Genomic DNA, 15,155 nt, shown 5'->3' with positions numbered 1-15,155 from the left:
CAAACGGTCCCTAACCGCACATTAATTCTCTGAAGATGCTGAAATAAATAAATAATATTTCTCCAATCATGTTCGCCAGTTCTGCTGGAGTTAATATTAGCAAAGACAGCACAGTATGGAGATAGGCAGAAACTGCTTCTCCAATAGAAATCCCTGATCATGCTTGTAGGCGATGTCATGGCAACGTTGGCTAGCTAAGCTCGTGCAGAAACGCGCCATTGGGTCTAACGGTCGTATCGCGGGGAACTGCACATGTGCAGCCGTCAAATCAAAAGGCACTCATTCGACATAAAGTAGTTTTTGAGGAAAATGAAAACGTGTCATCTTGTCACTCTAACGAGGTTGGAGTAATAACATGATCAATTACTGAAGACATTGGCTCTAATCCAGGTTCTGCCTTTAGATTTAGAGAAAATTAACAACTAAGGAAGATTTTTTCACTTCTCTCATGGACTTCTCAAACCCCGGCCTCGTCTGATTGGTCTGATTGGTCTGATTGGTCTGATTGGTCTGATTGGTCTGATTGGTCTGATTGGTCTGATTGGTCTGATTGGTCTGATTGGTCTGATTGGTCTGATTGGTCTGTTTGGTCTGATTGGTCTGATTGGTCTGATTGGTCTGATTGGTCTGATTGGTCTGATTGGTCTGTTTGGTCTGATTGGTCTGATTGGTCTGTTTCGCAAGCGTTCCTGGAAGTCTTGCGATGTTGCGCCTCTGGGTTTAGAAACTCTGTGATATAATGCTGTGAGAGGTTATTGACCTACAGTCAGTGTCCAGATTTCAGCTATGCTACTATTCCATTTAACCCATCTGAACAGTAGAGTTCCCTTGACGCGCCATTTTAAAGTCCCAGTCTTGTGACAGTCTAATTTGTATAACGCCACATAACATAGAACATGGAACACTGCTATCATCCTCTTTGACCACTTCACCTAAATCTTTCCCAAACATCACTGTCCTGACCCTCCCTTCTTATTGAATTAAACTCAGACATTGCCCTTTTTGCCTCAGTGGATCGACAGTAAAGTTCCCAAAATGTGGTGATTGGTGTGTATCAGGACAGTTAAGCTCTAAATGTGGTGATTGGTGTGTATCAGGACAGTTAAGCTCTAAATGTGGTGATTGGTGTGTATCAGGACAGTTAAGCTCTAAATGTGGTGATTGGTGTGTATCAGGACAGTTAAGCTCTAAATGTGGTGATTGGTGTGTATCAGGACAGTTAAGCTCTAAATGTGGTGATTGGTGTGTATCAGGACAGTTAAGCTCTAAATGTGGTGATTGGTGTGTATCAGGACAGTTAAGCTCTAAATGTGGTGATTGGTGTGTATCAGGACAGTTAAGCTCTAAATGTGGTGATTGGTGTGTATCAGGACAGTTAAGCTCTAAATGTGGTGATTGGTGTGTATCAGGACAGTTAAGCTCTAAATGTGGTGATTGGTGTGTATCAGGACAGTTAAGCTCTAAATGTGGTGATTGGTGTGTATCAGGACAGTTAAGCTCTAAATGTGGTGATTGGTGTGTATCAGGACAGTTAAGCTCTAAATGTGGTGATTGGTGTGTATCAGGACAGTTAAGCTCTAAATGTGGTGATTGGTGTGTATCAGGACAGTTAAGCTCTAAATGTGGTGATTGGTGTGTATCAGGACAGTTAAGCTCTAAATGTGGTGATTGGTGTGTATCAGGACAGTTAAGCTCTAAATGTGGTGATTGGTGTGTATCAGGACAGTTAAGCTCTAAAGCTGAGGCCAGATACAAATAATGAAAGAAAAACCTCCATGTAGCCTGTAGATATGAAGGATTTTTTCTGTTGTTTTCTCTTTCGTCACCTACCCGCCCCCACCCCACACCCCACACCCGCCCCCACCCCACACCCGTGTGTCGTGTGTATACCCTGTGTGTGTGTGTGTGTGTATACCCTGTGGGTGTGTGTGTACTGACCGATGGTAGCCTTGTCCGTCTCTATCTCTGCCAGTAGATCTCCTTCACTGAGTTTCTCTCCAACCTTCTTCTCCCAGCGCTGCACTGTCCCCATCGTCATAGTAGGAGACAGCGCTGGCAGACACACCTAACACCCAGATGAGGAGACAGACAGGTTTCTGATAAGACTAAATGGACTGGTCCATCTCCAGTGAAATGTTTGGTGTGTGTCCTACCTTCATGTGGGTGGGTAGGGAGCTGCCGGGGGCGGTGGGAGGAGCAGCAGGGGGAGGGGGCGGGGCAGCTGCAGAAGGGGAAAAGCTAGTGGCAAGCTTCTCCAACGTCAAGTCCTTAAAGGCCGGGATCAGATCAGCACTGATGACACACACAGGTTAGAACACACACACAGGTTAGAATACACACACAGGTTAGAATACACACACAGGTTAGAATACACACACACAGGTTAGAATACACACACACAGGTTAGAATACACACACAGTGGGCCTCCCGAGTGGCGCAGTGCTTGAGGAGTCACTACAGACCCGGGTTCGATCCCAGGCTGTGTCAAAGCCAGCCGCGACCGGGAGACCCATGAGGTGACGCACAATTGGCCCAGCGTTGTCCGGGTTAGGAGAAGGTTTGGCCGGCTGAAATGTCCTTGTCCCATCGCGCTCTAGCGACTCCTTGTGGCGGGCCGGGCGCCCGCAAGCTGACTTCGTTCGCCAGCTGGACAGTGTTTCCTCCGACACATTGGTGCGGCTGGCCTCCGGGTTAAGCGAGCAGTGTGTCAAGAAGCATTGCAGCTTGGCAGGGTCGTGTTTCGGAGGACGCATGGCTCTCGACCTTCGCCTCTCCCGAGTCCGTAGGGGAGTTGCAGCGATTGGACAAGACTAACTACCAATTGGATATCACGAAATTGGGGACAAAAAGGGGTAAAAGTACAAATATATATAGAATATAGAATACACACACACAAACACAGACGTACCTGTCAACGGTGATGCAGATGACTGCTCCCACGGTGACGTCTCTAGTTCCTTCGGGTACCAGGATCTTAGCCAGGTAACACTCCTCCAACAGTTCAAACCCTACGGTGGCCTTGTCAGTCTCCACCTAACACACACACAGTTAGCCAGGTCTGTGTTCACTATGTATGAAACAGAGGAACACAAGTTCAAAACATCACGGAGTTCAAAGTAAAGAAGGGAGAGAGAGAGAGAGAGAGAGAGAGAGAGAGAGAGAGAAAGAGAGAGAGAGAAAGAGAAAGAGAGAGAGAAAGAGAAAGAGAGAGAGAGAGAGAGAGAGAGAGAGAGAGAGAGAGAGAGAGAGAGAGAGAGAGAGAGAGAGAGAGAGAGAGAGAGAGAGAGAGAGAGAAGAGGAAGAGAGAGAGAGAGAGAGAGAGAGAGAGAGAGAGAGAGAGAGAGAGAGAGAGAGAGAGAGAGAGAGAGAGAGAGAGAGAGAGAGAGAGAGAGAGAGAGAGAGAGAGAGAGAAGAGAGAGAGAGAGAGAGAGAGAGAGAGAGAGAGAGAGAGAGAGAGAGAGAGAGAGAGAGAGAGAGAGAGAGAGAGAGAGAGAGAGAGAGAAGAGGAAGAGAGAGAGAGAGAGAGAGAGAGAGAGAGAGAGAGAGAGAGAGAGAGAGAGAGAGAGAGAGAGAGAGAGAGAGAGAGAGAGAGAGAGAGAGAAGAGGAAGAGAGAGAGAGAGAGAGAGAGAGAGAGAGAGAGAGAGAGAGAGAGAGAGAGAGAGAGAGAGAGAGAGGAGGAGAGAGAGAAGAGGAAGAGAGAGAGAGAGAGAGAGAGAGAGAGAGAGAGAGAGAGAAGAGGAAGAGAGAGAAGAGGGAGAAAAGGAAGAGAGAGAGAGAGAGAAGAGGAAGAGAGAAAAAAGTAAGAGAGAAGAGGAAGAGAGAGAGAGAGAGAGAGAGAGAGAGAGAGAGAGAGAAGAGGAAGAGAGAAAGAGAGAGAATAGGAAGAGAGAGAGAGAGAGAGAGAAGAGGAAGAGAGAGACAGAGAGAAGAGGAAGAGAGAAAAAAGGAAGAGAGAAGAGGAAGAGAGAGAGAGAGAAGAGGAAGAGAGAGAGAGAGAAGAGGAAGAGAGAGAGAGAGAGAGATAGAGACAGACTGTAATTATGATTTTGTGACATTCAAACGTCTCAGATAAATTCCCGAAATTGTGATTTTTTGGTTTTTTGATACTCCTGATATAACTGATAGCTAAGGACACTCCTGTAATAACTGATAGCCTAGGATACTCCTGTAATAACTGATAGCTAAGGACACTCCTGTAATAACTGATAGCTTAGGATACTCCTGTAATAACCGATAGCTAAGGACACTCCTGTAATAACCGATAGCTAAGGATACTCCTGTAATAACCGATAGCTAAGGATACTCCTGTAATTACTGATAGCTAAGGACACTCCTGTAATAACTGATAGCCTAGGATACTCCTGTAATAACTGATAGCTAAGGACACTCCTGTAATAACTGATAGCCTAGGATACTCCTGTAATAACTGATAGCTAAGGACACTCCTGTAATAACTGATAGCTAAGGACACTCCTGTAATAACTGATAGCTAAGGACACTCCTGTAATAACTGATAGCTAAGGATACTCCTGATATAACTGATAGCTAAGGATACTCCTGATATAACTGATAGCTAAGGATACTCCTGTAATAACTGATAGCTAAGGATACTCCTGTAATAACTGATAGCTAAGGACACTCCTGTAATAACTGATAGCTAAGGATACTCCTGATATAACTGATAGCTAAGAACACTCCTGTAATAACTGATAGCTAAGGATACTCTTGATATAACTGATAGCTAAGGACACTCTTGTAATAACTGATAGCCTAGGATACTCCTGTAATAACTGATAGCTAAGGACACTCCTGTAATAACTGATAGCTAAGGATACTCCTGTAATAAATTATAGCTAAGGACACTCCTGTAATAACTGATAGCTAAGGATACTCCTGATATAACTGATAGCTAAGGACACTCCTGTAATAACTGATAGCTAAGGATACTCCTGATATAACTGATAGCTAAGGACACTCCTGTAATAACTGATAGCCAAGGATACTCCTGTAATAACTGATAGCTAAGGGTACTCCTGTAATAACTGATAGCTAAGGACACTCCTGTAATAACTGATAGCTAAGGATACTCCTGATATAACTGATAGCTAAGGACACTCCTGTAATAACTGATAGCTAAGGACACTCCTGTAATAACTGATAGCTAAGGATACTCCTGTAATAACTGATAGCTAAGGACACTCCTGTAATAACCGATAGCTAAGGATACTCCTGTAATAACCGATAGCTAAGGATACTCCTGTAATTACTGATAGCTAAGGACACTCCTGTAATAACTGATAGCCTAGGATACTCCTGTAATAACTGATAGCTAAGGACACTCCTGTAATAACTGATAGCCTAGGATACTCCTGTAATAACTGATAGCTAAGGACACTCCTGTAATAACTGATAGCTAAGGACACTCCTGTAATAACTGATAGCTAAGGATACTCCTGATATAACTGATAGCTAAGGATACTCCTGATATAACTGATAGCTAAGGATACTCCTGTAATAACTGATAGCTAAGGATACTCCTGTAATAACTGATAGCTAAGGATACTCCTGATATAACTGATAGCTAAGGACACTCCTGTAATAACTGATAGCTAAGGATACTCCTGATATAACTGATAGCTAAGAACACTCCTGTAATAACTGATAGCTAAGGATACTCCTGATATAACTGATAGCTAAGGACACTCTTGTAATAACTGATAGCCTAGGATACTCCTGTAATAACTGATAGCTAAGGACACTCCTGTAATAACTGATAGCTAAGGATACTCCTGATATAACTGATAGCTAAGGACACTCCTGTAATAACTGATAGCTAAGGACACTCCTGTAATAACTGATAGCTAAGGACACTCCTGTAATAACTGATAGCTAAGGATACTCCTGATATAACTGATAGCTAAGGACACTCCTGTAATAACTGATAGCTAAGGATACTCCTGATATAACTGATAGCTAAGGACACTCCTGTAATAACTGATAGCTAAGGATACTCCTGTAATAACTGATAGCTAAGGACACTCCTGTAATAACTTATAGCCAAGGATACTCCTGTAATAACTGATAGCTAAGGGTACTCCTGTAATAACTGATAGCTAAGGACACTCCTGTAATAATTGATAGCTAAGGATACTCCTGATATAACTGATAGCTAAGGACACTCCTGTAATAACTGATAGCTAAGGACACTCCTGTAGTAACTGATAGCTAAGGACACTCCTGTAATAACTGATAGCTAAGGACACTCCTGTGCATCTTTAGAAGGAGGAGGTAGATTGACGTAGTGTCCTTCCTCAAATTCAACAAACTTGACCTGCCTGTCAAAAACGTCCAGGTCACCAAGTGAATAACGAACTTTCTTCTGATTCAAACAACTATTAGAAAGCAGCCTTAGTATCTGAACAGGCAGAGGAAATGTTAGGTAGTTAGTAGAAGCCTTTACACACCTTTAGCCCAAAAATGCATTGAAGATCACTGGAACTGCGATCAGCGTTTACCCACTTATTTTGTTACCACTGCATCGCTGGTTCTCACCTCAGTGATCAGGTTAGTATCTGAACTGGTTCTCACCTCAGTGATCAGGTTAGTATCTGAACTGGTTCTCACCTCAGTGATCAGGTTAGGGTTAGTATCTGAACTGGTTCTCACCTCAGTGATCAGGTTAGTATCTGAACTGGTTCTCACCTCAGTGATCAGGTTAGTATCTGAACTGGTTCTCACCTCAGTGATCAGGTTAGTATCTGAACTGGTTGTCACCTCAATAATCAGGTTAGGGTTAGTATCTGAACTGGTTCTCACCTCAGTGATCAGGTTAGTATCTGAACTGGTTCTCACCTCAGTAATCAGGTTAGGGTTAGTATCTGAACTGGTTCTCACCTCAGTGATCAGGTTAGTATCTGAACTGGTTCTCACCTCAGTAATCAGGTTAGGGTTAGTATCTGAACTGGTTCTCACCTCAGTGATCAGGTTAGTATCTGAACTGGTTCTCACCTCAGTGATCAGGTTAGTATCTGAACTGGTTCTCACCTCAGTGATCAGGTTAGTATCTGAACTGGTTCTCACCTCAGTGATCAGGTTAGTATCTGAACTGGTTCTCACCTCAGTAATCAGGTTAGGGTTAGTATCTGAACTGGTTCTCACCTCAGTGATCAGGTTAGTATCTGAACTGGTTCTCACCTCAGTGATCAGGTTAGTATCTGAACTGGTTCTCACCTCAATAATCAGGTTAGGGTTAGTATCTGAACTGGTTCTCACCTCAGTGATCAGGTTAGTATCTGAACTGGTTCTCACCTCAGTGATCAGGTTAGTGTTAGTATCTAAACTGGTTCTCACCTCAGTGATCAGGTTAGTGTTAGTATCTAAACTGCTTCTCACCTCAGTGATCAGGTTAGTATCTGAACTGGTTCTCACCTCAGTGATCAGGTTAGTATCTGAACTGGTTCTCACCTCAGTGATCAGGTTAGTGTCTGAACTGGTTCTCACCTCAGTGATCAGGTTAGTATCTAAACTGCTTCTCACCTCAGTGATCAGGTTAGGGTTAGTATCTGAACTGCTTCTCACTAACTATAACTAGTCACCTCTGCTATCAGGTAACTAACTATAACTAGTCACCTCTGCTATCAGATCTCCCTCGTTGATCTTGTCTCCCTCCTTCTTCTCCCAGCGAGCGATGGTTCCAGTCTGCATGGTGGGGGACAGAGCAGGCAGCTCCACCTAACACACACACAGACACAGACACAGACACAGACACACACACATTAGAGCGATGGTTCCAGTCTGCATGGTGGGGGACAGAGCAGGCAGCTCCACCTAAGACACACACACACACACACACACACACACACACACACACACACACACAGACACACACACACAGACACAGACACAGACACAGACACACACACAGACACATTAGAGCGATGGTTCCAGTCTGCATGGTGGGGGACAGAGCAGGCAGCTCCACCTAACACACACGTTCTTACACACACACACTCCAGGCTTTCCGTTAGCAGGTAATAGCCGGCTTTTGGCCATCAAAAAAATTGAAAAGCCAATAAATACAATTTGTCCTGAAGAAAATAAATCCCATCACAAAATAATTCTTTTTAGCATATTCACTGATGGAAATACCAGTTGATGGAATTGTTCATTGATTGAAATACCAGTTGACGGAAATGTTAATTGATGGAAAGACATTTGATGGAAATATTAATTGATGGAAAAACATTTGACCGGTCATGCTTATAGGTCTGGAGCTTGTGTATATCCGTTACGTATCGACTTTTCCACACGCGTACAGCATACAGAGCTTTGGAGGGGAACATCTGTCAGACAACGCTTTTATAAGCCCAATCATTGCGCAACAATTATAAACGCAATTGTGTGTTAAAAATAGCTTTTTGGCCCCAATTAAAAACAGCTCGTATTTTTATTCCTCAACTGGTAATTGAAGCGCGTTTCCCATTCACCATTTCAAAATACTATCGTGGGAAAACAGTTTGGAAAGCAAATGGTTTTTGCTGTAAAGAGAAGACAATGAAAATACTAAATCTGTCTTTTAGTTATCAAAATTCTCAACTTAATTGATCGAACAACAGTAGGCCTATAACCTGTCTTATTGGCACCAGAGGAGAGCATCAGATCCCTGGTGAGGGATCACTTAGCATATTCACAGCAGAGAGCATCAGATCCCTGGTGAGGGATCACTGAGCATATTCACAGCAGAGAGCATCAGATCCCTGGTGAGGGATCACTGAGCGTATTCACAGCAGACAGCATCAGATCCCTGGTGAGGGATCACTGAGAGGGATCACTGAGCATATTCACAGCAGATAGCATCAGATCCCTGGTGAGGGATCACTGAGCATATTCACAGCAGAGAGCATCAGATCCCTGGTGAGGGCGCACTGAGCATATTCACAGCAGAGAGCATCAGATCCCTGGTGAGGGATCACTGAGCATATTCACAGCAGAGAGCATCAGATCCCTGGTGAGGAAGCACTGAGCATATTCACAGCAGAGAGCATTAGATCCCTGGTGAGGGCGCACTGAGCATATTCACAGCAGAGAGCATCAGATCCCTGGTGAGGGATCACTGAGCATATTCACAGCAGAGAGCATCAGATCCCTGGTGAGGGATCACTGAGCATATTCACAGCAGAGAGCATCAGATCCCTGGTGAGGGATCACTGAGCATATTCACAGCAGAGAGCATTAGATCCCTGGTGAGGGCGCACTGAGCATATTCACAGCAGAGAGCATCAGATCCCTGGTGAGGGATCACTGAGCATATTCACTATCATTGTTGGGTCAGTGCCACTAAAAGTTTGTTTTTGGACAATATTTTCCTCCTCCAGTTTATGCCTCTCCCCTTCTCGTAGGCCTATTATATGGACGACGTCGTTTTTATTGATCTGTTTGTCAGTGTCAGCAGAGTAGGTTACCCTGTAATTTGTCCTATTAAAAAAGGTTTTGCCAATGTCTCCAGTCATATACTGTAAAGTGTAGTAGAACTGCATAAAATGTGTTTTTCCCGTGTAAAAAATAAGAAACATATCTGATATAGCCTATAGCCCAGGCGCTCAGCACATATCTGATATAGCCTATAGCCCAGGCACTCAGCACATATCTGATATAGCCTATAGCCCAGGCGCTCAGCACATATCTGATATAGCCTATAGCCCAGGCGCTCAGCACATATCTGATATAGCCTATAGCCCAGGCGCTCAGCACATATCTGATATAGCCTATAGCCCAGGCGCTCAGCACATATCTGATATAGCCTATAGCCCAGGCGCTCAGCACATATCTGATATAGCCTATAGCCCAGGCGCTCAGCACATATCTGATATAGCCTATAGCCCAGGCGCTCAGCACATATCTGATATAGCCTATAGCCCAGGCGCTCAGCACATATCTGATATAGCCTATAGCCCAGGCGCTCAGCACATATCTGATATAGCCTATAGCCCAGGCGCTCAGCACATATCTGATATAGCCTATAGCCCAGGCGCTCAGCACATATCTGATATAGCCTATAGCCCAGGCGCTCAGCACATATCTGATATAGCCTATAGCCCAGGCGCTCAGCACATATCTGATATAGCCTATAGCCCAGGCGCTCAGCACATATCTGATATAGCCTATAGCCCAGGTGCTCAGCACATATCTGATATAGCCTATAGCCCAGGCGCTCAGCACATATCTGATATAGCCTATAGCCCAGGCGCTCAGCACATATCTGATATAGCCTATAGCCCAGGCGCTCAGCACTAAACTGTATTTTCTGCAAACAGTGATTGAGTTATATTATTAGACTAAATTATGACTATCCAATCTATTCTAGGGCTGACACCAATTAGTCGACTGGTCGATTGTTTGGTTGTTAGGCTGTTGGTTGACCCAGATTGTTTTAGTCGAGCAGTAACACATATATACAGTACCAGTCAAAGGTTTGGACACACCTACTAATTCCAGGGTTTTTCTTAATTTGTTACTATTTTCTACTAGTGAAGACATCAAAACTATGAAATAACACATATGGAATCATGTAGTAACCAAAGAAGTGTTAAGAAATCAAAATATATTTTATATTTGAGATTCTTCAAATAGCCACCCTTTGCCTTGATGACAGCTTTGCATTCTATAAACCAGCTTCACCTGGAATGCATTTCCAACAGTCTTGAAGAAGTTCCCACATATCTGAGCACTTGTTGGCTGCTTTTCCTTCACTCTGCAGTCCAACTCATCCCAAACCATCTCAATTGGGTTGAGGTCAGGTGATTGTGGAGGCCAGGTCATCTGATGCAGCACTCCATCACTCTCCTTCTTGGTCAAATAACCCTTACACATCCTGGAGGTGTGTGGGGTCATTGTCCTGTTGAAAAACAAATGATAGTCCCACTAAGCCCAAACCAGATGGGATGGCGTATCGCTGCAGAATGCTGTGGTAGCCATGCTGGTTAAATGTGCCTTGAATTCTAAATAAATCCCAGACAGTGTCACCAGCAAAGCTCCCCCACACCATAACACCACCTCCTCCATACTTCACGGTGGGATCCACACATGCGGAGATCATTCGTTCACCTACTCTGCATTTCACAAAGACACGGCGGTTGGAACCAAATATCTCCAATTTGGACTCATCAGACCAAAGGACAGATTTCCACTGGTCTAATGTCCATTGCTCGTGTTTCTTGGCCCAAGCAGGTCTCTTCTTATTATTGGTGTCCTTTAGTAGTGGTTTCTTTGCAACAATTTGACCATGAAGGCCTGATTCACGCAGTCTCCTCTGAACAGTTGATGTTGAGATGTGTCTGTTACTTGAACTCTGTGATGCATTTATTTGGGCTGCAATTTCTGAGGCTGGTAACTCTAATGAACTTATCCTCTGCAGCAGAGGTAACTCTGGGTCTTCCTTTCCTGTGGCGGTCCTCATGAGAGCCAGTTTCATCATAGCGCTTGATGGTTTTTGTGACTGCACTTGAAGAAACTTTAAAAGTTCTTGAACTTTTCCGGATTGACTGACCTTCATGTCTTAAAGTAATGATGGACGGTCGTTTCTCTTTGCTTATTTGAGCTGTTCTTGCCATAATATGGACTTGGTCTTTTACCAAATAGGGCTATCTTCTGTATACCCCCCTACGTTGTCACAACACAACTGATTGGCTCAAACGCATTAAGAAGGAAATTAATTCCACAAATTAACAAAGCACACCTTTTAACTGAAATGCATTCCAGGTGACTACCTCATGAAGCTGGTTGAGATAATGCCAAGAGTGTGCAAAGCTGTCATCAAGGCAAAGGGTGGCTACTTTGAAGAATCTCAAATATAAAATATTTTTTGATTTGTTTAACACGTTTTTGTTTACTACATGATTCCATATGTGTTATTTCATAGTTTTGATGTCTTCACAATTATTCTACAATGTAGACAATAGTAAAAATAAAGAAAAACCCTGGAATGAGTAGGTGTGTCCAAACTTTTGACTGGTACTATAAGTCTGCAAATGCAATGATGCATGGAATCCTTTATTATAAAGGTGCATTTTTATGGTGAAAATTTGCTTCCCCAAACTTGAAACTCACGCTGCACCTATGCATAGGCTAGTGATTTTGCGGTTCCTTACTCATCTTGTTGGCTGAGGGAAAGTAAATGTTGACAGTTATCCTAACATCTTCAAAGTGAGCGGTACGGACACACATCATTGCTTCCTCTGTTAATATGAATGACCATAATCTAAAACGTGATTTCTGTCATTCTGAGCACCGTGTGTAGACGCCCTAATCAGGTTATGCACCCAATGCATATGAGTCAGGTAAATAATGGGTCAATAAAGAATACAATGCATTTGTCATCCCTGGATTGAAGTATGTTTTCCAGGCCATATCTCGAGCTGGCTCCACCATGTCCTAATATACACAGGAATGCTGCCTGACCTTTGTGCAGCTGTAAGCAAGCGGGTCAGATCTGATCGCTGCTACCGCGGACACTGCTAGTTAGCAAGTTGGTTAGCTGCCGCTACTACAAGGGACTGGTTAGCTCCCGCTACTACAAGGGACTGGTTAGCTCCCGCTACTACAAGGGACTGGTTAGCTGCCGCTACTACAAGGGACTGGTTAGCTGCCGCTATTACAAGGGACTGGTTAGCTCCCACTACTACAAGGGACTGGTTAGCTCCCACTACTACAAGGGACTGGTTAGCTCCCGCTACTACAAGGGACTGGTTAGCTCCCACTACTACAAGGGACTGGTTAGCTCCCACTACTACAAGGGACTGGTTAGCTCCCACTACTACAAGGGACTGGTTAGCTCCCACTACTACAAGGGACTGGTTAGCTCCCACTACTACAAGGGACTGGTTAGCTCCCACTACTACAAGGGACTGGTTAGCTCCCACTACTACAAGGGACTGGTTAGCTCCCACTACTACAAGGGACTGGTTAGCTCCCACTACTACAAGGGACTGGTTAGCTCCCGCTACTACAAGGGACTGGTTAGCTCCCACTACTACAAGGGACTGGTTAGCTGCCGCTACTACAAGGGACTGGTTAGCTCCCACTACTACAAGGGACTGGTTAGCTCCCACTACTACAAGGGACTGGTTAGCTGCCGCTATTACAAGGGACTGGTTAGCTGCCGCTACTACAAGGGACTGGTTAGCTCCCACTACTACAAGGGACTGGTTAGCTGCCGCTACTACAAGGGACTGGTTAGCTGCCGCTACTACAAGGGACTGGTTAGCTCCCACTACTACAAGGGACTGGTTAGCTCCCACTACTACAAGGGACTGGTTAGCTCCCACTACTACAAGGGACTGGTTAGCTCCCACTACTACAAGGGACTGGTTAGCTCCCACTACTACAAGGGACTGGTTAGCTCCCACTACTACAAGGGACTGGTTAGCTCCCGCTACTACAAGGGACTGGTTAGCTCCCACTACTACAAGGGACTGGTTAGCTGCCGCTACTACAAGGGACTGGTTAGCTCCCACTACTACAAGGGACTGGTTAGCTGCCGCTACTACAAGGGACTGGTTAGCTGCCGCTACTACAAGGGACTGGTTAGCTCCCGCTACTACAAGGGACTGGTTAGCTCCCACTACTACAAGGGACTGGTTAGCTGCCGCTACTACAAGGGACTGGTTAGCTCCCACTACTACAAGGGACTGGATAGCTCCCACTACTACAAGGGACTGGTTAGCTCCCACTACTACAAGGGACTGGTTAGCTGCCGCTACTACAAGGGACTGGTTAGCTCCCACTACTACAAGGGACTGGTTAGCTCCCACTACTACAAGGGACTGGTTAGCTCCCGCTACTACAAGGGACTGGTTAGCTCCCTCTACTACAAGGGACTGGTTAGCTCCCGCTATTACATTTACATATACATTTTTTGTCATTTAGCAGACGCTCTTATCCAGACGACTTACAGGAGCAATTAGGGTTAAGTGCCTTGCTCAAGGGCACATCAACAGATGTTTCACCTAGTCGGCTCGGGGATTAGAACCAGCGACCTTTCGGTTACTGGCACAACGCTCTACCAGGGACACCGCTACCAGGGACACCGCTAACTAGCTGGTTAGTTAACGACTCTGGGTGGCTAACTGATTAAGATGGTTATCCCTTGTCACTGTCAATGACTGCTACTCCATCGATAGATGTTGTTAGCTACAATAAAGACAATACCATTAGCTAGTTAGCTAGCAAAGCTAACGTTTCTGTCTGAAACGGACCTTTTAGAGCCCACACAAGCACAGAAGTCAGCTAGCGAAGTCGTCATACCTTCTGGTGCGGTGGCAGGCTGTAGAAGCGCTGTGTCTGGGCTCCCATGATGGGCTTGGGGGGTTGCAGCAGGGCCGCTCTGCTGGCGAAGACCACGGTGTTGAAACGACCCCCATTGCAAACAGCCTTGGACCGGACAGAGCCGTGATAGCGCCTCAGATGACAGGGTCCCAGAGCGGGACGAGAGCTCAGGGCAGGCCCAGGTAGGGCACCGCGGGACCGAGGCAACGCTGCAGACGGCCTCAGCCGCAGGACCAGACGGAGCATTTCGCCTTTATTGGTTTAGTCGCTAAACAGCTTTTAGATTCACTTGGAGCTACTCAGGTAACAGAATGTCTGATACCAATGGTAGCAATAAAGTGTCTTTCTGTCCCCCGAACCGGCCCAGGTAGCTAGCTAGATGCTCACTTTCCAATGACCTCCTTAATCACAACACAACGCTTTACGGCTGTCGTTCCGTGCATGTTACAGCAGGATTGGCATTGGCCAGAAAATTCTAAAAAGAAAACCGTAATTGAGCTGGCAACGTTGAGGACTCCATCTACTGTCGTAAAAAAGTCGCAAATCGGCTCTTCTTCTTCTTCTTCTTCTTCTTCTTCTTCTTCTTCTTCTTCTTCTTCTTCTTCTTCTTCTTCTTCTTCTTCTTCTTCTATGGTATATTGGCGATCGCACAATTTATTGTGCATTCCGCCACCTACTGTGCGGGATGGAAACAGGATTCCTAAAAATGGAACAAAATACCAAAACAACTACCATACTATAAAAAATAATTAAACTGAACTAACAAGATCTGATCCCTACACAGGCTCAAGGTGAACCTGGGAGGAAGACGCCAGTACCCCTTGCAAGTCT

At 44.9% G+C, this 15,155-nt stretch overlaps 1 protein-coding gene across 1 annotated transcript in view; it reads right to left on the bottom strand.

The window, feature by feature from the left end:
- dlat (dihydrolipoamide S-acetyltransferase (E2 component of pyruvate dehydrogenase complex)) overlaps positions 1–14,851 on the bottom strand; it is a 32,011-nt gene extending 17,160 nt beyond the window's left edge. The window contains exons 1-5 of the mRNA XM_045224122.1: positions 14,304–14,851; positions 7,632–7,733; positions 2,910–3,034; positions 2,154–2,292; positions 1,939–2,065 (exon numbers count right to left, since the gene is read on the bottom strand). Coding sequence (XP_045080057.1) covers positions 1,939–2,065; positions 2,154–2,292; positions 2,910–3,034; positions 7,632–7,733; positions 14,304–14,570 — 760 coding nt within the window. The 5' untranslated portion in view covers positions 14,571–14,851. The remainder of the gene's footprint in view (positions 1–1,938; positions 2,066–2,153; positions 2,293–2,909; positions 3,035–7,631; positions 7,734–14,303) is intronic.
- Between the last annotated feature and the right edge of the window lie 304 nt (positions 14,852–15,155).

Source organism: Coregonus clupeaformis, chromosome 13, assembly GCF_020615455.1.
Source record: "Coregonus clupeaformis isolate EN_2021a chromosome 13, ASM2061545v1, whole genome shotgun sequence".
NCBI lineage: Eukaryota > Metazoa > Chordata > Actinopteri > Salmoniformes > Salmonidae > Coregonus > Coregonus clupeaformis.
Note: the sequence above shows the minus strand (reverse complement) of the source record. Positions and strands in the feature narration are given on the sequence as shown.